Source organism: Diprion similis, chromosome 11, assembly GCF_021155765.1.
Source record: "Diprion similis isolate iyDipSimi1 chromosome 11, iyDipSimi1.1, whole genome shotgun sequence".
Taxonomy (NCBI): Eukaryota; Metazoa; Arthropoda; class Insecta; order Hymenoptera; family Diprionidae; genus Diprion; species Diprion similis.
Genome location: NC_060115.1, coordinates 8335555 through 8358598, shown reverse-complemented (window position 1 = coordinate 8358598; position 23044 = coordinate 8335555). Strand labels below are relative to the sequence as shown.

Below are 23044 nucleotides of genomic sequence, written 5' to 3'. Positions count from 1 at the left end.
CTCAATAACAAATTATTATTATTAATATTGTTTTTTATTTATCTTTATCATTTCAAGCACAGGATGAATAATAACGCATTGATTTCATTCAATTGTATCCGCATTTTTTTTTATTAATTTTTTTGCAGTTAATCGTTTCAACGTTTTTAAATTCACCTCTGCGGGACAGAAACATTTCGATAACATTTACGTGATTTTCGCTTCCAAACATGTACATATATAATATTACAAATAAAGGGGGAGAAAAAAGTAATATCTTTTTATTTATATTATTTTTTATTTAAACAAATATTTAATTTTTAACGATCCATGAAAACTTGAAACAATAAATACTTTTGAGTCATTCAGATTTCTTTTTCATTTTCCCTCTTCTTCTTTTTTTTTTGTGCGAAAAATTCAATTTTGATTTTTCGTCTTTTCTGAAACCCAGCTTTTCTTTTACTTTCTTTGCAGCACGATATTAAAATTTATTAATATTTCATCGTGCAACAAATCGAAACGTTATGTAAATAAATATCGAATACGCCGAAATAAATTTTATTCATTACACCGGATGGATATTATATTAAGTGTGAAAAAAAGTTTTATAATATCGCCGGTAGTCAGCAGGTGGGGTGAAAAGGATATTTATTGGAATATCAGGAAAGAGTGAATGAGGATCGCTACTGCGACGCAGGATATCAGGATAGGAGTATAAAGAGGAGGAGAAGGAGGAGGAGGAGGAGGAAGAGGAGGACAAGGATTTATATAATCGTTAAATAAAATAATATACGTAAATAAATATATGGATATTTATTTGTGCGCAATCGGGATGAGTGTTTCGCCTGATCCTAGGGGCAGAGGTGCTTCGACTGTCAGAACACCATCTTTGCTCAGCGATGACTTGATGCTTTCCGGATTGGTGCCTTTGGGCAGCAAAAACTCCCGGTTGTATTCCCTGTAGACAGATTTGCTCTCGGATTTTTCCTCGTGTTTAGCGTGGACCTGAAACAATCAATTAAGAATCATCGTTTTAACATCTTTTCTGCATCGCATGTTTCCTCATTATACCTAAGATTATATAGGAATAAATTATGGGCTGATTCATGGAATGGATTCATACTATATTATCTAGTAAATTGATCAGTCATACCAGTCGCGTAAAAAATTGCTAATAGTAAGACCAGAGTTTGAAAAACATGAATAGAAGAATAACGTTGCTAGTCTCAAACCGTCGAGAGATAATAAATATACGGATTTTTAATTCACATGTTAATGTTCAAGGATACAAATTAGGCTGGTTTTGTTTACCACCGACACGTTTCTGTCCGGACTGTACTTCGAAGACATTATTTAACAACGTGTATCTGTCTTTAAGATGCGTCTACACTAAGACAGTATCGCATAACGTCACCGAAGTGTATAAACTATAATATAATACAATCTTTTAGGTTCTTTGCTTGTTATACCTCCTCAACCACACGAGGTCTATGCATAATAACGCTTATAAATAAAAGCGTATCAGCTGAGTTTACCTGTGAAGTTTGAAAAAAAAGACGCCTGTTAAAATATGTACTCAAGAAAAACAGATAAAAAGAAATACATGCACACCTCCTTCTGTATTTGCCTACGCATATGTGTATACCTATACAGTATACCTCACACTCACACCGATCTGATAGGCAAGTGTGTAAACGTTACGCCGCGCAGTTCTCACCGTCTAACCAAACGCCCCTCAGGCTATAACACACACCGAATGACGGAATTTCTATAAATACATGCTATCCCGTTGTCCTGCTGCATCAGCATCAGCATCAGCATCAGCAGCAGCAACAGCACCGCGTCTGCTGTCGATATTCAATTTTGTACTAACGCTTGAAAAATCGTCCTAATCAATGATAAGAAGGAGTATTAATTAATCAATCAATCAACAACGATATCAAGAATCGGAATACAAAAAATGAATTGCTCTCGTTATTAATTGTTCTCAATATTGATTTCTTGTAATATGTATATATATATATAGAAAGAGATAAAGAACGCGGCCTCGAATATAATTATAATTACATTTAGTACGTATCTATAATCTACAAGTTTCAGTGCTGAGAATGAGTAAAAATTTTCACATGTGGTACACCTGTGCAAATAAGCGGCAATGCGGCTGTAATAACGCCTATAAGAGAACCTGATCCTCCATGTCGCTCAAAGCCCAAGTTGAAATTAGTCATCGCTTGACCCATGAGGAGATAATGCCAATAACTAGAGTCAGCTAAAGTCTGGCGTCTGACATCCTCGGTCTACATTCCTCCTGTGACTAATTCATCTAGTTCTAGTCGCTTGCGCATAGATCGTATAAGAGAATATCCGAAAGTCTGCAACGGTACTTTCTAGAAGAAGAAGTTGTTCGGATCCGAACAAGTATAACATGGCTTCAGAACCGATTCGAGACTCAGAAAAAAGAAAAAAAAGGAAAAAAAAAAACGATCAAGCGATTAACTCGAAAGTTTGAAATTGGGCCTGAATTAGAATTTCTGAATCGCGTCTCAAAGCTGCTTGAAACTGCACACGCGATGCACGCGACCTGTAATTTCGACGTCAGCAAACGTGAGGTGACGTGACGTTAACTTATCACGAGACTTGATTAAGTGTAGGTCAGTGAAGTAAAGACGCTTGGCAAGTGGCGTGATAAGTAACGGAGCAAAATGGAAATCCTTACAACGATATCGAGAATGGATAAATCAATTTGCGAATACCAAAAAAAAGATACGCTAAGCATGTAACTCGATTATTATAGGCGCGTTATCGTCGCAGGATAATGCATGGGTACACAGACATTATCCAAACGGTAGCTTGTGTTGCTTGGTTATATGGGAATACGCGAGAAACTGGAACAACATTGATTTATTATTGCGTAAGGGTGGGTTTTTCGCGAAGACGAGGGCAGCCGGACAAACAACGTCGGCGTCGACGAGGCTGACGCCAGAGCTCCTGATATACCTTATATCTATACCTATATGCACAAGAGAGTCCTGCAAGATCGATACACACCACCAAAATGGACTCTCTTACATTCAACGTCCTCCGCACGTATCTACTACCCCAGTTTCGAAAAACAATTTCCGTATTTCCGAAAACTTATATAATTTATCTCATTCTCGCACTTTCGGAACCTTGATATTTCGTCAAAGCTTGATTTCCTAACTTTATATAAGTTTCGCCATAAAAAGAATCCGGAATTTGTCGCTTTCAGAACCTTCCGAATTCGGAACTTCAACTTCACCCCGAAATTTCATGGCAAATCATGCAAGAAAAAGAATAATGCACGTAATATGTGAACAGGTTGAAATTTTTTTTACCAGATATTATTATTTACCGGATGATGGACACGCGATAGTGTTGTTTAACCGTATGACGTTTTAGCCTCGGTTAGCGCAACTCGTCCGTGTAGGTAAATGACAAGCGTCTCTCAGCTTTAACGAGTCTAGTATGTATGTATGTACATACATATGTATATGGAATATATATAGGTGATCCGGGCTACGGCCAGCTCTACTTATGCGAAGCTGTTCCACACGTGCTAATTATCATCGGGTTGGGTTGGTCAATCCTTGCCCACTAATGAGTTAACTTTGTTAACCACGTTGCGACAAGCGTTTGACACTGTTTTAAACACATACTGTATCAGCGTTTATTTTCTGCATAGATCGGTTCGGCCGATCTCACTTAAGGATGAATTTTAAGTTTAAAAAATATCTCCAGCAGTGTTATTTGCGCCAATGATGGTAAAGACGATGTGAAACGACATGTACAATATCAAATAAAAACAAATTCAAGCAGATTCGAGTAACAAAAGCTAAGCTGTGAACAATTTGAGGCAAGGTTTCACGATTGGAATACGTTCAAATAATTTGATTATAGATTCTGGCCTTTTAGATCAGATTTTGACACTTTTTGACTAATTTTTTTGGAAAATAATTTGTTCAGACGTTGCGGCGAATAATTCTCTCTGATTTTCACTGTCAATGGAGTTTCCTTAACGAGTGCAGTAAAGAAAATTGTGAAAAATTTCAAAATAGAATGAAAATTTCTCACGATTGAAACTTGACACGTACTGACTGGTAACATGCAGATTGTATTGGCCTAGAGTCTGGAGAGCTGGCAAACGGGTATTAAAAGGTTACAGACGACGAAGGGAAGCGAATTTTTGGACAATGTCCAAAGAAATGGATGCTGTGCTTCTGTTTGCTTGTTTTATCTATTTCTACGTACGTTGCGTCAGGTTATGCATGTTCGAGGTTATCCCGGTGTTCTTCTTTTCGAATGTAGGTACAGAAAATAGAGGAAGAAGGAAAAATAAATGGTTGAAAAAATCTTTCCTCGCCATCGTCGATGTGAATAAATTCAGACAATAATTAATTCGATTAACAACTTTGCGAATATTTTTTGTTACATTTTTCATCTCGATTGGAAAAATTAGTGAAATTTTTACGGAATTTCTGCGTAACATAGCCCCGACAGATATCATTTTTATATGCACATACGATTGAGTATCGCGCATGAATCGAAACGATGTTAAAGAGGAAAGAGAAGAACGCGTTACGGGTATTATAAACGCGGAGCAGCAGCGAGTTCGCGTATTATTTCTAGAAGTTCTATATAATATTGCCCGTCAGCTTGGCAACGGTGAATTACACAACTGTATAATAGAAGAGTTCTACTTGCTTCTTCTTCGTCTTTTTCTTTTTTTTTCTCCGCCGTCTTTGCAGCATATTTTTTTAGTAAAAATCGTGGATACGGAACGAAGATTTTGCCAATCGAAATGGATGTCCGAAATCATTGCAGGAAATATTATACGAGAAGGTTTTACAAGTGCAATCGAGTTGTTTAATCGCCAATTCGTATTCGCACATGCCATTTAATAATCAATTTATTACGATCGACAGATTTATATCACGGGATGATTCACCGAGTCATGGCTGCATGGGATCGTTATTTTCGGTCAATTTTGACAAATGACAAAAATAAGTCGGGACAAAAACGATTGACACAGTTTCAGGACTCCTCGTATTAAACGACTCGTTTTTTAATTCGTTCATCGTCGAGCTTTATGCTGAAATAAAGATGTCTACAACTTTGAGTAGGTTTTAAAATGTGCATTTTCTTTCTAAATCGATTTTTGGCAAAGTCGCTAAATTCCTCGTTCGACAATATAAAATAAATAATTTTATTCTATTGCGTTGTCACAGTTCCGTCTTCGGTTGTGTCTTTCCAAATATCGCAGCTGGAAGAGTGATCCGAATAAAAATAACGTCGAACCGATCAAGCGTAAAGGAATTTGCATTAGCGAGGTGGTGGAGACTGTAATATTATGTATAACGGGCAAGTCTCTCGGCGAACAGAGAACCTGATACGACGAGAGAGGAGAGGAGAGGAGAGGAGAGGAGAGGAGAGGAGAATTGGCGAAGGCGTGCAATGCGGAGCGTAAAAAATCCGCAGACCGCACCCTGAAAAAGGATGAAGTAGCAAAGCTTGCAAACTCTGGAGTTATTATAACACAGGTAACATAGCCTGGCCGGTTTGATAATAAGTGGGCAGGTGGGTGGGTGTGTAACGCGTACAATATCGATCCCTCGGTCTTTCTATAAAAGGCAAAACACCTCGAAACTCGTCATTTCGTCATTCTATACCTACCCACGCGGTGGTCTGCTCGACGAACGTCGTCGTCTCGTTTCCTCGCGTGTCGGTAATTCGATGCATTTCTGTGCAAAGAAGCCCGTATAAGGAATCCGACAAAACCGAAACCGGCATGTAAAGGTTAAGACAGTGAAAAAATGCCAAGTTGACGCGAAATTAAAACTCGCCAAAAATTATTCACAAATTGCAAAATTATTCATTCAAGTAGATATAATTTATCCCTCGTTACGAACAATTTTTATCAATTCATTTTAACAATTCATCGGTATCTCGATAATTTTTTATCTTCGGCCGCAACTGTTTAGAAAAATTATAAGTATACTTCCGTTTCATGAGTAGAACTTGAATTCGTTATCCTGCAGTCTGCTTCCTGTTTAAAAAAAAAAGTAACCGAATTTCGCAACGAACAATCGAAACGAAATACAACCGTTAGGTGTAAAAAATCTGTTGCAAAAAGATTGTCGAAAATTGGCACAAAATTTTCCACACACACATACCTACATACCTAGCTATATAGCATACGTCCATACATTTAAAGCTGCGAAAATTTGTTCGTGGCAGCGTGTGACGTTGAATTCGCGTTGGCTTGAAATATGTATGTACGTGTAATATAGACGCGGCGTAACTCCGCAAGTCCGTACGTCCGTTTCGCGTGCGATGAGTCATTCGCTAAATATAAAGCCTTACTCTTTGAAACGATATTCAAGATATTTGCCGGCTTGTTCCACCGACACAAGAGTTTTGCCAGTGATTTCGATTATTATGTCTGTATACATATATTCACACGTATACGCAAAAAGTTTCGAGGTTACTTTTTATCCATGCGCAAAAGTTCGGTTCACTTCTCCGCCGCAATTGAGATGGTAAAATTGATTTTTGTAAAAGAATCTTGATATTTATTATCCCATTTACTAAGCTATCTACTCAGGATTTTATTTGGCGGTATATTGAAGGAACATTTTTTTTTTTTTTACATCGACTTACGGACGACCGAAATTTTCAGATAGAATTGAAAATCGGGTTAAAAATACTGGAAATGAGTCAAGGATGAAAGATAGTTTTGTTTATACACCGTAAACCTCGATGTAAATTTGAGATCAAGCCAGTCTTTCATAATCAACTCCGATGCACGTCGTTAGATTTACGACTGTTTGAATAATTGAATAAACAAATGAATAGAAAGAAGAGAAATTTTCGAGAGAAATGTAAGAGACTCGATTTCAGTGGCGAATTAGTCTCAATTGTATTAAGCGACACGTAAAGGCGAGAAATCGATTGTAAAATGAAATTTCTTGAACGTACTTAAGGACGGAATATATTTTGTAGCCCTTTTATACGAGGACAACAGGCCATTCGTACAATTAATACGGTATTTACTTGGCAAAAGTTCAAAAATTTTCGCTAATTTAGGTGAGATTCATAAAAACTGAGATCCAAAACTAGACTATCAAATTTCTTTAACTTTTTCTACAAGTCCGCTGAAACTAGAATCAAATTTCTAACTTAATACGATAAAACTGATCATTTTGTACCACATTTATTTGGAACACGAAAAATAATGATTATAGAGGCTAACCGTAAAAAAAAGTAAGCAAAATTCTATTGCCTACATTAATATCGGTTGAGAAAATAGAAAAATATGACACATTGTCGAAATATGATGAAAAAATGAATGCTCAATGAAATCTAGAATGAATTATGAAAGAGAATTACACGGAAATATGTGTAAAACCGCGAGAATGTGATAAACAAATGATTATACTACGAGGGTTTATGTATCTTTGAAATTCCTCGAAGTTGGAAAAGTAGTCCATATGCAAGGTAAACTTTTCCCCTATACCCAACGCTCTCGTATAACCCTCGACGTAAAAAATCTGTTGAAACGGATGTCGAGAAGTATTGAAAATGGAATGAATGAAGAAAAAGAAATGCCATCTCATTAAGATTCTCCGAATTGTCCGATAGTTTATAATATTACAATAAATTCTATACGTCAAATATTTTCGTCAGGCAAAACAATTTCTTTAATATACCCACATATAGGTATACATACATTATCATAGATCGAACCTACACTAGAGGACGAAGCAGAGATTTCCATGCGAGAAAGCGACTCTGCAATTGTACAAGTAAAATTATAAACGTGACTTCTGTCTTTATATCCTTCCTCTCTGCCGTTGCGGTGCAACAACCTCGTAAACTCATAGAGAGACACACACACACACACACCGATAGAATTCATCCATGAAACACATTTTGTAAGCTTGCCTTCTCGCAGTTCACCGATTGCACAACGGGAATTTCAAAGATATAATAAAAGATTCGCAAATCTAACGTAATAAGGCGATCAGCCAAAACGGTTATGATAAATAATTTAATTAAACCGGAAACGAAAAGTGCAAAAGAGATCTCTTTTAATGTTCGACTTGTAATTTTTCTTTCTCCCCTCCTTCCCACCGCAATTTTGTTTTGTGAACTTAGTTTTTTTTCTATGCTTCCTTTCTTTATCGTCCGATTCATAGGCACCAGGATTTTCCTCGTCACTCGGCCCAGCCCGATGTAGAATTCGAAGATTATATTCCGGGACGGAATGATGGCAGTGCGACGAGGCCCGTCGTTACGATATATTTTTGGAACGAGTTATTTCGGAGTCCCCGCTCTGCTTTCCTCCTGGCGTCGACGTCTTTTAAGACGTCTTATACACTACGCGGCTGCAGGGAATTGGAGGAAAGGAACGATCGTCGACGTAGAGAGACACGAGACCTTTCCTTCGATCCCCAAAGATTTTCACAAACACATACACACACACACATACACACACACGCATCGACACGTTGCATAGCAACTATTCGCATTTTCCAATTTTTTCACTAGTATACGCAGTAACAAGGAGTAATTATACCAAAAAGAAAAACAATTCGTTTCATTATTTACCCGATTATATCTCATTAGACGAAAAACTGTGTGAATAAAATTAATGCAGGCATAACAAAGAGTGATAATTAAATGAACGATATTTTGGCGAAATTGCTTCTACAAGGTGAATTTCATAACGTTTAAAATTTAACAAAAACGTCGACATTATAGATAGATAGGCCAGCCGGGATCGGCGCGATGTATTATTCGCGAGTTATTTTAGTGCGGGCTCGTCGTTAACCGGGGAAAATCGCGTGGCAGCGACGGAAGTTACGTCAGAGACGCATAGTTATAACATAAAACCTTTGGCAAAGTAGCAACGTCATCGCGTTGCGTTCCAAATTTGTCTCTATATAATATAATAATAACAACAACAACAACAACAATAATAATGATACATATATCGTACCGGAATGAAAAAACGTTGCATGAAATTAACGAGGAATTAATTGATATTACAAGTTCATTAATTTATTTAATAGACGCAATATCTTACCAGCAGTTTGTTGTCGACGGTTTTAACGACGATTTCCTCTGGCGTGTATTTCGATACGTCGAAACGGAGCTTCAGCGATTTGTTGCCACCTTCGTCCTGGATCAGGGGACTGTCGAGACCGTCCAGCCATGTGTTAGAGTCGTGATGCGGGGTCAGCGAGCTGTTCTGTGATTGTTCTTGCGTCGTTTTGCTGAAACGAGAGAATTTCTCATAGTTAGATACTGCCTTAGTCGTATGGATTGCTTTCTGTTTTTCTTATTTTTTTTTTATCACTACTACACACCCAATAATATTACACAAGTATACCTCTATATCTTAATCAACAGGAGACATGAGTGTAGAAAAAGATCGCAAAACTGCGCGGGATCGAGATAAGTCGGTATTTCTAAAATTGTACAGCGCTCTATACTAAATAATCTATTGTGTATATATACGTACAAATAATTAAACTATATTGCATCTAAGAAACAATTTGCGCTCTAAAGTTCATTATCTGGTCTTTGTGTAACAGAAAAATTCTACATACGAAGATATTCGGAGATTTGTTTTCTAAACTTAAACAACGATTATGTAATCAGTATAAACGATGTGTGATTGATAGGACGAATGATCCAAGTCACACACGTTTGTAGCACAATCAGCGACAGAGAAGAGATGGAAAAAAAAAAAAAAAAAAAAAACTGCATTCAATCGTACCGTGCCTGTAAACAGGAAGACTTATAGATATAACTTGTTGTATTTCCACTGAAATATAAAACGAGAAATCGACTATATATATACATATCCATATATATAGGCGAATTTCAACACTTGTACCAAACAAAGCTAAAACTACATGAGTATTATTACATAGAATAAACGATGCGAAAGCAAGAAGAGAAGCAGCTGTCATGCGAAGAAGAGACTGACAATAAATTGAGAATTAGTTATTAGAGGATCATGCACAGCGAATTAGCTAATAATGTGCAGTAAAAGCATGCGAGGATTGCGTGAATATCATGAATGTCTAATACAGTGTAGACACATTGTTGCAAGTAAGATGTAAAATCCGAGAAAAATGTATGATTGTTTATTTTCCAAGTGTTAATTATTGCGTAATACCTTACGGAAAGAGCGGCTGCTTTTGCGAAGAGAAATACTATAATGTTGTATGTATGTACATGTTACAAGAGAGTATGTGATTGAATAACGAGTAAACTTTTAAATACTGTTGCACAAAAATATTGAATATCATGTTGCGCCGGTATTTCCGCTTCCTTTGATGAGGTGATACACGTCGTTTGTTGTAACGTATAACGATAGTCACCGCAAGAAGTAATTTGTACAGTAATAATTGTTGCTATAGATACGTTTTTGAGAGAACCGTCGAGGTGAAGATAAATAGAAAAAAAATCATTCAACACAGATATATATGTATATATTATAATAACAATAACGACGATGATAAATAAAACGATTAAAAACTGACCTGACGGGTTAAAGAAGAGAGAAAAAAAAAAGAAAAAATAAATAGTTGAGTACAAGAATTTTGTGAAAATAAAGCACGACTATGTAGTAACAATAAATTTGCTTGCGGTTGGGGCGAGGTCGAAGTTCCGAAAGCCGAATTTGAAAAGTTCCGAAAGCGCCTGATTTCGAATTATTTGATGGTGAAAATTGAAGTAGAGAAATCAAACTTTTACAAAACGACGAAGTTTCGAATGGTCGTAAACCCGACGGCTCAAAGTTTCGAAATGAAGGATTTCGAAAATTCAAGTTACTATACGGGCAAAATTAGGAAAAATTCCGAAAATTAAAATATACTCACACAGCTTTTAGTTTACTCAACGAGTGGGTGTAAAAATCAGAAAAACCGGAAATCAGAATAACCAGGATTCTGAGCTTAAAAAAATATAGAAAATCCAAAACAAAGAAAGATAAAAATGGTGAAATTCTCAAAACTGAAAAAAGTTTGATTTCTTCACTTTGTTCGCCGACCAAACAAATTCGGAATTTGACGCTTTCGGAACTTTTCAATTTCGGAATTTCAACCCCTTTCCCTTGCGTTTCAACTGCAGTCAGTGACGTATATGTATATCCATGTATGTACACGTGACACCGTACATGTACGTATGCGATGCGTAATGTGGAAGCGACGCTTAGCGAAGCATTTGTGTTGATTATTTGTTCGTTTGTCACCTGGAGAAGGTGTCGAATGCAGACTTTGTGGTCGGCGCGGCGCTATCCAGGCTCTCCCAATCACCGGTTGACGACTTCGAGGTACGGTGCTCGCTTGTCATGTGGTGCGTACTTCGAGGTTAGTCACCGTATGCAGAAAGACGCCAATTGCCAATCAGCCCGCGAATCGCGAGATAGGGATGCGAGTGGGGTTAACGTCAACACGTGTTAATGTTAGTCCAATACGCATACTTTCAATGTATGTACGTATAACGTTAGGGTGATGGTTCTCATTTTCAACTTTGTCCAAATCTCACATAATCAAAAATAAAATAAATCAAAGTTTCCTCGAAAGCTCAGGTATCTTTTTCTAACCCTGAATATTCTCGAAAAGTCTGTCAAGTTTTTCATTTATAATAACATGTTTTTAACTGACTAAAAAAATCTAAAATTCTAATTTGGTACAACTGATTTCTCACAGTGATAGATTTTTTTTTTGATCTATTTTTTTTTCTTTTGCAAAGGATATTTTTATTAATTAATTTACATCTGGAACGTATTTGGAGGACAGCCAAGTAAATATTCTCCGAAAGATCGAAAATAAAAACCACCCTAGTATACATACAATACATGTATTACATGTACTACTTATAACCATTGTGATCAGCTGGTATTATATTTGTATCTAGACACGAAATTAACATTACACAACTACACTGGCACAGAAATGACATTAAACTGCATTTAAATCAAAGTTTATTGATCCGCGGATTGAATTTCGATTCCTTATTCGATTCGTCGGTTTTTTTCTTCCATAAAAAACGGAGATGAACGTAAAAGTATAATAACAGCCTGAAGGAAATTGCAGTTTATCCTCAGTTAGAAGAATTATTTCGTTTCATCTTCCAACTAAAGAGTTCAACATATCAGTGGCGGTGGCTTCTGACAAGTATAAAAGAATGCAAAAGACTTTATAACAAGAATGTTAATTATTCCAGGTCGTTGCATAAACAAAGAATACTGAAATATCCGGTTTCGTACATTGTGTGTCATTTTATATCCGTGTGCAGGGTGAACGTATTGCAAAAATCGTGTCTAAAGATACAGGATTACATGAGGAAAAGTCTTTCCCGGCTTTTCCCGGTTTCCATCATCTTTCTACTTTTCCTCGTTTATTAAAGATAGATAAATAATATTTTCACCTCGCCTTTCTCATGTAATCCTGTAAATTTTACGTCAGATTCATTTATATGCCTACGAATCACCTTACACCTCTATATTATACATTATAGCATGCCGTATAACATATATATATATATATGTATGTATAGGTATGTAACACAACGCAATTCAATCGTCATTTTCTTCGCAATAAGTCTAATTTTAAAACGATGAAAAAAAAAATGTTTACCGCATTAACTGTTTAATTATTACACATTAATTATATACATAGAAACGTTTTTTGGAGAAGAAAATGTGCGATCGAACCGAGCCGTTTTTATTGTTCTTACTATTAGTATACGTGTATAAATATGTGGATAGAGTAAAATCAAAGAGATGGAAAAATTATAGAAAGAAAAGAAAAGAAAAGAAAAGAAAAGAATAACCGTAAACGATAGTAAACAGAATAAAGTAAAGTTACAGTGTAAATAAAAACCAAGAAAGCCATTTTACCAGCAACAAAATTGTAGGTATAATAATATAATAACACAACATTAGAAAGAACTCACATAACCATTATGAATAAAATTTTGGTTACGAATTAGATTCTAAACCTAAATCAAGTCAAAAAAAACGTATGAAAAATCATTAATAATTAGTGATTAGAGGGTGCAAAATGTATGGGAGTTGATAGGAATTTGGAGAGTTGATATTTTAAATAAAACCATAATTCTCTGCGTATTATATAAATTCGATCGCGCGAAAAAGCGGGAAGAAATTTTTCACTAATCGCGTATCAGGTCTACCTGGTATATATATTACAGTAATATATGTATTTATGTATACATACACAAATTCATATAATTTATCGCTATACAGGTGTTGGCAGACCCTCGACTCAACTGATCCTTCGTGGCGTGTCAATTGGCAGTAGAAACTTTTTCATATACTTTCGTAGATATTTATATGTAGATACATACATGTGAATCGATGTATAAATATGCTCCGGAGTATTCAGACATAAATCAAGACGGTACTAAACCGGAAATTACATCGTCTTAGGGATTGATAGACGGTCGTCTGTGAACTCGGTTCAATAACCCTGCGTATATAATACTTGACTAACATCATCAATATATCTCAACTAGTAACGAGAGACATTTCATTTCGTATAAACAGAATTGTTGTAGGGAATTATATTGTTACATAAAAATTATGCTAGAGTTTCTGATATTGGCAACGTTAATTTACAGTAAGTTTGGTAAAAAAAAAAAAAAAAAATTGTAAGTAAATTATAACCATTTTAAACAATCTTGTTTTCCGAGTTGCATTACATTTCTTTTATATCCGTCACCTCGAATCGTCGAGTCAACTGGGCAAAAATTGATGCTTCGTATTGGAGTGAAAAGATGGCGAAACTGTAACGGCGAACTGTAAATACTTTGCCTTCTTTGTTCAATGATACTGCCAATTACTTGTCGAGATGAGAAGAGCAATAAAAATCTCTCCCGGAAGAATTCAATCATGCCGATCTTCGACCTTTGTTGAACTGAATTCTATCTTCGATTGCAAAAATGCGTTACGTGCTGGGAGAAAGAAAGCTCGAGATGCTTCGAAGCGAGTCGAGAATATAAATGCAGCCAGCCGTGGCTGCGAGGATCAGCAGCCCTGGAGATTTATCTGAAGGTGATCGTTGCTCGGTCCAACGGAATAACGACCTTTGCTGGTGAACAAATACGCGAGACCCCAAGTCGTTCCCATGAAAGAAGGCCCGGCATTGTTGTCTGCCCTGGATAAACTCACTCCCACCATACTTTTCGCCCTAACCTTAAATTCTTTCTTTGTATACCGCTGAAGTGCTCTCTCTTAGACAGTGATCGAAATGAAAGAAAATTTTCAGATACGTTGCAAAAGTTTTCTCTTGAAATTTAACATTGGATTTATTTTTTTCGGATATTAATTCACGGATTTAAATTTTGTATTTTTTCTTCAAACTGTATGATATTATGATCCAACGACAGGTTTCTACAAGGAGAATAAAATATAGGAAGATAAGAAAAGAGTAAAAAGAAAAACTTTAAGACTTGGAAAATTAATGCTACTGATTAATTAACGTCGATGACGGGACTGAAACGAATAAATCGCTACAGTGAAGCTGTAATCTTTTTTAGTGATCAACATTTTTTTTGCCACACCTCTGATAACCGGTGAAAATTCGATTGATTTATACGCCGAGAGAAGGGATTTGCAAAGACTTGAAAAAAGTGAGCGAAAGAAAAAATAAAAATAAAAATAAAACAAGCTAATTGTAAAATGCAAATTGTCGAACCGATTATCCCTTCTTCCTCGTCTGCATTAAGTATAACGAAGGATAAACGCGCTGTTCGCTTCTTGTGGCTACGATTAATTGTTTCCATATATGGTTTACCGGCTGACACTGACACAGAAACGAGACGCGAATTGTTATTATTTTTATCCCGCGTCATGGTGCAAAGAAAAGGGGGGACAAAGGAGAGGAGAGGAGAAAATGAGAGCGAAACACACAGGGAGAAAAACCCTGAGCCAATTCTTCGTTTCACGTATTTCAACCGCTACAGAGAAACGAGTCCAAAAATGGTTTGTATGCATGTGGGTTAAATCGAAGAGCCTTTTAGGTCGTCATGGTGACCATGGAGCGAGTTACTCATCGATTCTACGCAGGACGTTAAATCTTGAATGGTTAAATTTTTCCTCCCGCACCCCCCACAAAAGAGAAAAAGAAAATTAAAGACTTGAAACGTCAGCGTGAAATGAAAATGATCTTTTTTTTTTCAATAATACAAAAGAAGTACAAAGTTTATGAGCAAACGATTGTATCGTTTAATTCGAAGATATTTCATGAGACATTTTTGTACTCAGCAAAAATTTTTCCAAAATTTTTTCGACCTACATTTCGATCGAACGAAAATAGGCAGAAAAGATGCTCCGGACGTGAGATTCATTCTCGTAACGTAGATTTCAATCTCGTTCGAGACTGGGCCACCGGAAGTGGCGCCAATTACAATATACCGGAAGTTATACTCTACTCGACCCGTCTACCCCATTAACTCTTAGTGTTAAATGAAACCTAGGATCTACATCGCACGGCCTGCGTTTACAGCCGCAACATATAATATAACTGACTCGGCCGTGCAGCAAAGTAGCACGGATTCTAATATTAGACAACCAGCATCTCGGTGCAAGTATTACACGTTTATAATTCTTCGAAGATTTACGTTCCTCTAGGAAAACATAATAATTATAATAATTATAGTAATTACTTAACTGATTCAATCGAGGATTTTCGAGGGGTGGAAAAAAACTCGTCACTTCTTAAAACGGAAAGAAAACTTTTGGCTGCTAATGTTTCAAAGGATTCTTGCGAATGAAATTGCTCCGATGGACGAGGCCATCCTTCATGACTCGCTCGTTTTTCTAATCGAGGTAAAAATGCGGAAAAAGCTTCGACTATCGGCCGATAAATTTAGCGATAAGTAATTCACTTAGTTGATTTCGAGCAGAAACTTTGATCCCATATGTATATGTGTGTATATATATATGTATATATTGGCAAAGCACGCAGAGCAGGAAACTAGCATCGAGTTAATGACCCTCGATCACGCCGTGCACTTTCCACTTCATTAGAGGCGCCAACTTCACTTGGAGCAGCTATAATCCTAGATCTGGCAAGCAATGATCGGTCACTAAAGTGTAACAATAAGTCTTACACAGACTCTGATGCAAATTCAAGATGAAAAATGGCGTGAAATTTGGGGAGCAAAACACGGGAAGATCGGATACGTACCAGAACCGGATGACAGTTTGATGGTGACCGGGAAACACTTCGTTGTCGAGTGTCATTTTGGCAATGAATGTTTGAAAAGTTGTCTCGTAAGCACTTTTTTCACTGTTTCTCAAAGACCGCGATGAAATCAGGATCAATAATCGCGGAACAACGGCGAGTCGAGGAGGAGAGTAAAAAAAGCACTCGGTGTACACGTGGAGGTATCGAGTGTCGGACGATTGACCACCAAGTCCTGAAATCTCGGCTATCTAGGCATATATATACGCACCTACTCGTCGAAACGACAAGGACGAAGACGTCGAAGGTGGGCGTAGAAAGATGGAGATAGATCGAAGGAGGGGGAGTAGATTTTGTACAATGTACGTATTATGAGTCACGTGACTTTACATGTATGGCTGTTAAGCTGCGTCATCGAGATCTTTGCGACCTCAGTTTGGATACCTTGAGTTAAGTTTCGTTTGAGAGGAACAATTTTTTTTTCACTCCTCTCACCTATAAAAATCTCTTGGATTGAATTTTGAGTTTTTTCAAGTTGGTCCTTTTTTTTTTAATTATTCAAAATTCGTTTGTACATCTTTAAATGTCTTGACTGGGCAAATTATGAAATCGACGATAAGTTTTTTGTTTTTTTTTGTTAGGGCCTTCTTCTAAACGAAGCATCCTATAACATATTACATAGCTGCACCAACCCTAGTTGACACTCTTTTCCTTAAATGATTTTTCAAAATCAGTGCAATCGTAAATCCGCCGCGTTTCTCTTCTTCGATAATTCCGAAAATTCAGTTTTAGCTCCCCCACGGCGGTGCAGCTGGGACGCGGAGCAATTTCGAACCCTCTTTCGCCGCCCTCATCCCGGGGGATAACAGGAAGTTAAAGCTGGGGCATCGAAATGAGATTCTGCAACAACCCCGTGCATACGAGGCTCCGCAATGCTGCGTTTCTCTTGTACTTTATGGGGTTGAAAATGAATGAACCTTGCCGAAATTCTTCTCATTGTGTAGAGGGATTTTGTTCTTCGCGGCACGGGATAAAAAGATTCAACACGAAGCGCTGAGTGCTCGAATAATGTAATTAGTGATACTATTTCGTGTGAAAATACGCAGAGATCGAGAAGGCGTAAGAAAATTTCATTTTAAAACTTAACAACGCTCATAATGTCATGCAATTTTCTGCATTGAGACAAAACAATTCATTTAAAAATTGAAAATAAAAAATTTTATTTTATTTTAAATGAATGATAAATTTAATTCTGTGGTTAGAGCGAGTAAACATTTTTCTTCACTGATTTAAATACAAAATCGTGTATTACTGACAAGCTAGTATCCACCACTTGGCACACAAAACAAGCTATTCAAAAAAATTCAAATTCGTACAAATTACGATAGTCTCGACGCAGAGGTGTAAAAAATAAATAATTAGCCTCATATTTCATCGACGTACGGCATTGTGTAATTTTGTTTAACCTGTATATGTATAATAGAGCTAGAAACAGACGTGTAAGTCAGTGTTTAAAAAACGAAACTATACAAATCCTCTTTACAAACCTAGAAAGCACAACTTAAGTAATATTCGCATCGATAATTCTAACCTGCGCAGGCAAACGAGCTGATCAATATTGCATGTAAACGGTAAAATAATTCATGACTTATTCACGTGTTTTCTATAAGACGCGAGTTATATAATGCACACGATTAATTTTGTCAAAAGGTAAAAACTCTCAGGTTAGGTGTCCCAGGTGTGCACAGCCTAGACATGAAAGGAAGCTTCTGCTTCGTTTTAACAAGTTTCTAAAGCGAGCTGGAGGCGCTCGGCCAAGAGAAGATAATGAAGGATTCATTTCCGTTCCTACGATGAGTGAATGTGTTCCCACTTTTCAAACAGCCTGCATGAACGATGTTACAGTTTCCCATTTCTTCTGCTGCTTACGATAGATATTTATCATCGTATAAAATAATATTTCAATTGTTTTACGTATAACAAAAAAGAAAAAGAAACTAATTCTCTCGGCACTAGCAGGTAACATCGCGAAGTGAAAATGAAGACCGGCCAACGCGTCCTCGGATTCAGGACGTGAAGAATTAAAATTAGGCACTTCTCGCTACCGTGAAGCAAATAATGAATACGTCCTTCGCTTGCTTAGTGCGGAGTTATTTGTTTGTGTGTTACGAAACAGATCTCGGTGTTTGTACAACGGTAATTTTTTTTTTTTTTTTTTTTCTTTTATCACAACGAAGAGAAAGCTCGACGATAAGTTGTTTCATAAAAATGAATCAATATATACGATAAATGTTAAAAATTGAGAGAAAAAATATATCTTTATATAATATAATTACCGCTTTAAAAAATAGTTTCGAAAGAGTTAAAGAAGCCAATGGAATCTCTATTATTTGAAAAATAAGTGGGAAAATCACATGTGCATAAATGATTTCGAAGAGGAAGCGACGTGAATAACAATTAGATGGAAATTATACGTGGATTTTTCCTCAACGAGGAAAAACCGCGGCATCCTCGCAACGTTTTAAACGATGCGCACGATGCATATGCATCAGGTTGTCATTACCCTCCTGCAATTCTTATCTTCCTGATACTCGTATTTTCTTGTATCCGAGTCAGTCGCGCACGCTTCGAATTTCATATCATCGCGCGGTTGAAAGGCTGCTTGCGATATCTAACCGGTTCGGAAGAACCGCAAAACTCTTCTTCTCTCCTCCTCTTCTCTTAATTACACGTTTACTCTGCTATGCGAATGACTGACTGACCGAACCTCTATAAATAGACTCAGACTTAATAAAATACATACATAAATATATATACACGCTGATTATTCAATAAGGAAAAACCTAATCAGCCATCCTTCTTTTATTATTCACGGATATATTGTATATATATGTATATATACTGCGTAATTATTCTCGCATTACTTCATACGTGTGAAATCATCTTATTTTTTTTGTTCTTATTACGTTCACTGCTGTCTATGAAAAAAATAATTTTGTTACCGTGTTACTTTACTAGGAGTTTGGGAAAATAGAGAAGAGAAGCCAGTCTGCCAGCACACACGGGTTTCATAAATCAATTTTATTTCTTTGTATTTTCTCCTTTCAGTTACACGGCGCACCGACATCAATGTATAAATAAAAAAAAGTTTTGAAAAATGATAAAACAGAGAAACTCGCGAGCCAGGCTTAGACTTGAACAACGTCGGAACGCAAATAGCCCCTCACGAATTTCACAAAATTATGCGACGTAGCCATGGAGGAGAATCGATCTGTCGCTACTCGTGCAGCTCAAAAACGACGGAAACCTTCGCCGGGTCGAGACTCTTTGCCTGATACTCGTTTTCAGCTCTCCTTCTTCGGCACGCGATTGCTGATTTTTTATTCTATCGTTGAACCACGTCACGATATATGCAGAAAAAAATTAAACCGGTATACAACGCAAGAGTTGAACGGCAAAATTCTAACGGGATTGATTAGATTCGTTGCTTTAGGATAAAAATGTTGGCTTTTATTTCTCACTGTGGGAATTAAACCAGAGATATATCGAAATTTTGCAAGTTGAAGCTTTGAAACTGTTGAAATCGCGTGCAATTTTAAAGTTTAATTGAATTTTGAACGCATAGGTTTGCATCGTGAATTCGTATCCCAAGAAAATTTTCGATTGCATATTTTATGTACGGAATTTAACATACGATGTGACAAATCCATTTTTGACGATGAATAAATTCAGTTCGAACGGGGGAATAAAATTGCACGAACTTTTTACGACGCTCGATTTAAACCACGACGATCATCGTTATTCCGGGTAAAATAATTAAAGAGCGGAATTATACAAAACGCTGTAAATGCCCGCAAGGAAAAACCTTAAACGACGGAGAAAATCTGCTTTTTCTTTTCTGCAGAGTTATTTGTTTTTCGGAATTGTTTTTCGAAATAAAATCGCACTCAAAGTCTTTTTCCAGTCGCCTTATTTCGATTATGAAACGCTTTTGATTACTGTGAAAAGTACAGATCGAACGCCGGGCGCAATCTGATCGTCTTGGGTCTGATCAAAGTCTGAGAGCTCCGATTCGACGATATCATTACTTTCAAGATCTATCGCTTATCGGTCAATTCTGTATATCAGCGTCCTCTTATCCGACACAGAGTGCAGGGGAAAATCGTTGCTTTCGTAAGCAGCGCGAACCGCGTGTGATTATTTGCGATAATCGTAATTGAATGTATGTAACAAGTGCAAAACCAGAAACTCCGGAGCTCGCAAAATAAAATTCATCCAATGTTTCGCTTCGTCATTGGCATGCGGCTGTTTGCAGAGGACCTTTTGGAACTCCCGCCGAGGGGTTGCCAGCCTTTGATTAATCGATACATCCCCGATTAATGGTGGAGAAAATATAAAACCGCGAGCTGCGAGTCTGCACGCGACATTTTCAAGCCCTCTTCTACCTGCAAGATGCTACTTCGTTCTTTCGTAAAATTTAATGAGGTTGAAGTTTGTAACTTTATTGAAACGGTGTATTTTTGGAAAAACTCGTTGCTTACAGTTTTAGAGTTTTCTGAAATTTAATAGCCCGTAATTCAGTCTGAAAAAAATTCAGATTTGGCAAATTCAAATCCTTCAGTTATTCCTAGGCTGCAAAAAAGTGAATTTCATTTCAACGTTTCTTTACTTTAATGTTGCTAATCTCAGTTTCGTCGAATTTTAGTATCGCGTAAGCAAGATTCGAAAATAAAAACTTTCGAAAAATAACTTCGTCAACATCGTGCATATTTTTAAACTCCGTAGTCATTTTTCAACACTTCTGTAACCCTGATCTCTCATTGTCAATAACATTTCATCTGTATTTAAATGCATGTATAGTTATCAGTTATTTTCAATTGTTTAATTGTATTTTTAATTACATAATTTCATATTCAAACTTGAGCTATTTCTTAAACATAAAATATAGAAAAAAGCTTCTCCTTTTGACGGCAAAAAAATCTTTGGCAAAATTTCGTTTTCTTTTTCATATTTCCCACATTATTCATCAATCGCAATTGGGTCATCAAAATCATTGATCACCGATCGATCTTCCCCGCTCACATGAATGTATAACTCGACCTACCGGAAAATCGGTCCGATCGATCAGATACTCGCCAAACTAGTTTCGCGATCGAATAAAGTAGGAGCAAAACAAAAGAAGCGCTCGACTCGAAGATCAAGAATTATTATCAAACACGGCGTAACAGGTTAAGTTAGGTTAGGTTAGGTTAGGTTATGTTAGGTTAGGTTAAGTTAGGTTAGGGCGGTCAGGTGAATACGATACGAATGAACGAATGAACGAATGAATTAGGAATGAATATAAAGAGACGAAGGACCGAATGTCTACCTGGTGGTGCTCTTGAAGAAGTTGTTGCTCTCGCGATCCATGAGCTTGCTGCGGAACTTGGACATCTCGTCCTCCATTTTCCGCATCTCGGCGTCGAATCTTTCACGAATATTTGCAAATTCGGTATCAATAACGCTGAACTCGCCTAGCTTGATGGGAATGTCGCGCCTAATTCCACTGTCGGCCATCTTGAGATCGTCGGATGTCTTCTCTTACTCGCTTGTCAAATACTCGAAACAATAATTTCGCACTCGCAGTGTGTCGAGTACTAACAACAATATATGTATTATTACCGCGTGTCGATATAGCAGACTTTCCAAATCTTTCACTCACTCAAACTCACTGATAATAACTCAGCAATGCCAATTAAAATGACAATAATAATAATAATAACAACAATAATAATAATAATAATTAATTTCTTATGCGTTTCTCGCGTATCTAACTCGATGATCCTCGCGCTCTGACTTCACGTCTAGCAGTTATAAGCGCGGGACGCGTGCAACGCTTTAAATACCGCCGGCGACTCCGACCCCTTCGGTAATCCTCGGCCATCATCGGACGTCTCCGCGAACGCCAAGCGTCGCCGAATGTTCAGGAACGATCCTCTCATCCCCCCCTCGGACCGCGCATTTTCAATTTGCGGGGGCGACGCAGCCCCGCTGGATTCCGTCTTGACGATGCGCCGATGATCCGATTAGCCCAGTCGCTCGCCTCTCTGCGGACAACGAAAAACGAATACATGAAATTGCGATCTTTCGATAACACTATTCTCGTTTTCTAATCGTTGCAGGAACGGTCGTTGGCAGTAGGAATCCAGAATTTGGAACAGATTTTGTAGCAGCTTTGACCGTCGTTATGATTTCGTGGTTTAGGTTTAAGTCGGTAAATAGCTATGTTAGACAAAAGATTGTTGCGATCAAAGCTCTAGAGGATTTAATTTCCGACAGCAATTAGTCATTGCCGTTTTTAATCAATAGTTGAAAATGGGAAAGTTATTTGACAAAGACCGAGTTGCACCGTGAGTTCAAAATGGCGGCCGAAGCTACTGCAGAGACTTATTGAAGTTTCGGATTTTGAATTCTGATGAACCCTCCCGCCTAAATATTAGAAAAAGAAAATAGTAGTATCGAAAAATTGCAATTTTAAATTTACCTCCCGACTGGACTAGATCTGCGAATCTGTCGCAAACTCGGACTGAATAATATACCCTTATTTCCGGAATTCGTTGCCGCAGTGACGCAACTTGCCGTTCGTCTCGATGCTTCGTAATTCCGTAGGATCGAGACGCGTAACCACGACGCCTTATTCAGCGATGATCTAGAACCTGTAAATTTCTAGTCAGCTGGATTTAATGAGTATAGGCATGTATAGGTATAAAGCTGTGCCTGTACGATCGGTAATCGGATCGTCAAGATTTTCTTCCTTATTTCGTTGAATGTCTTTTCTTCTA

General features: G+C 37.3%; 1 protein-coding gene across 2 annotated transcripts; it reads right to left on the bottom strand.

The window, feature by feature from the left end:
• Positions 1–773: 773 nt before the first annotated feature.
• Positions 774–22020, bottom strand: LOC124412421 (alpha-crystallin A chain). Of its 2 annotated transcripts, XM_046892278.1 has the most exons (4): positions 21592–22020; positions 11264–11374; positions 9086–9275; positions 774–984 (listed from the first exon to the last, which is right to left on the bottom strand). In XM_046892278.1, exons 1-4 carry the CDS (start codon positions 21777–21779, stop codon positions 793–795), a joined length of 681 nt encoding a protein of 226 aa, XP_046748234.1. In that variant the 5' UTR covers positions 21780–22020; the 3' UTR covers positions 774–792. The 2 variants fall into 2 exon arrangements, with proteins under 2 accessions (XP_046748234.1, XP_046748236.1); XM_046892280.1 differs by lacking the exon at positions 11264–11374 and having other exon boundaries at positions 21592–22015.
• Between the last annotated feature and the right edge of the window lie 1024 nt (positions 22021–23044).

Coding starts and splice junctions, on each gene's coding strand:
- LOC124412421 (XM_046892278.1), bottom strand. CDS start 21,779: ATGGCCGACAGTGGAATTAGGCGCGACATTCCCATCAAGCTAGGCGAG. Junction 9,276..11,263: donor GCATTCGACACCTTCTCCAG/GTGACAAACGAA, acceptor CTCTCGTTTCAG/CAAAACGACGCAAGAACAAT. Junction 985..9,085: donor CCGTCGACAACAAACTGCTG/GTAAGATATTGC, acceptor TGATTGTTTCAG/GTCCACGCTAAACACGAGGA.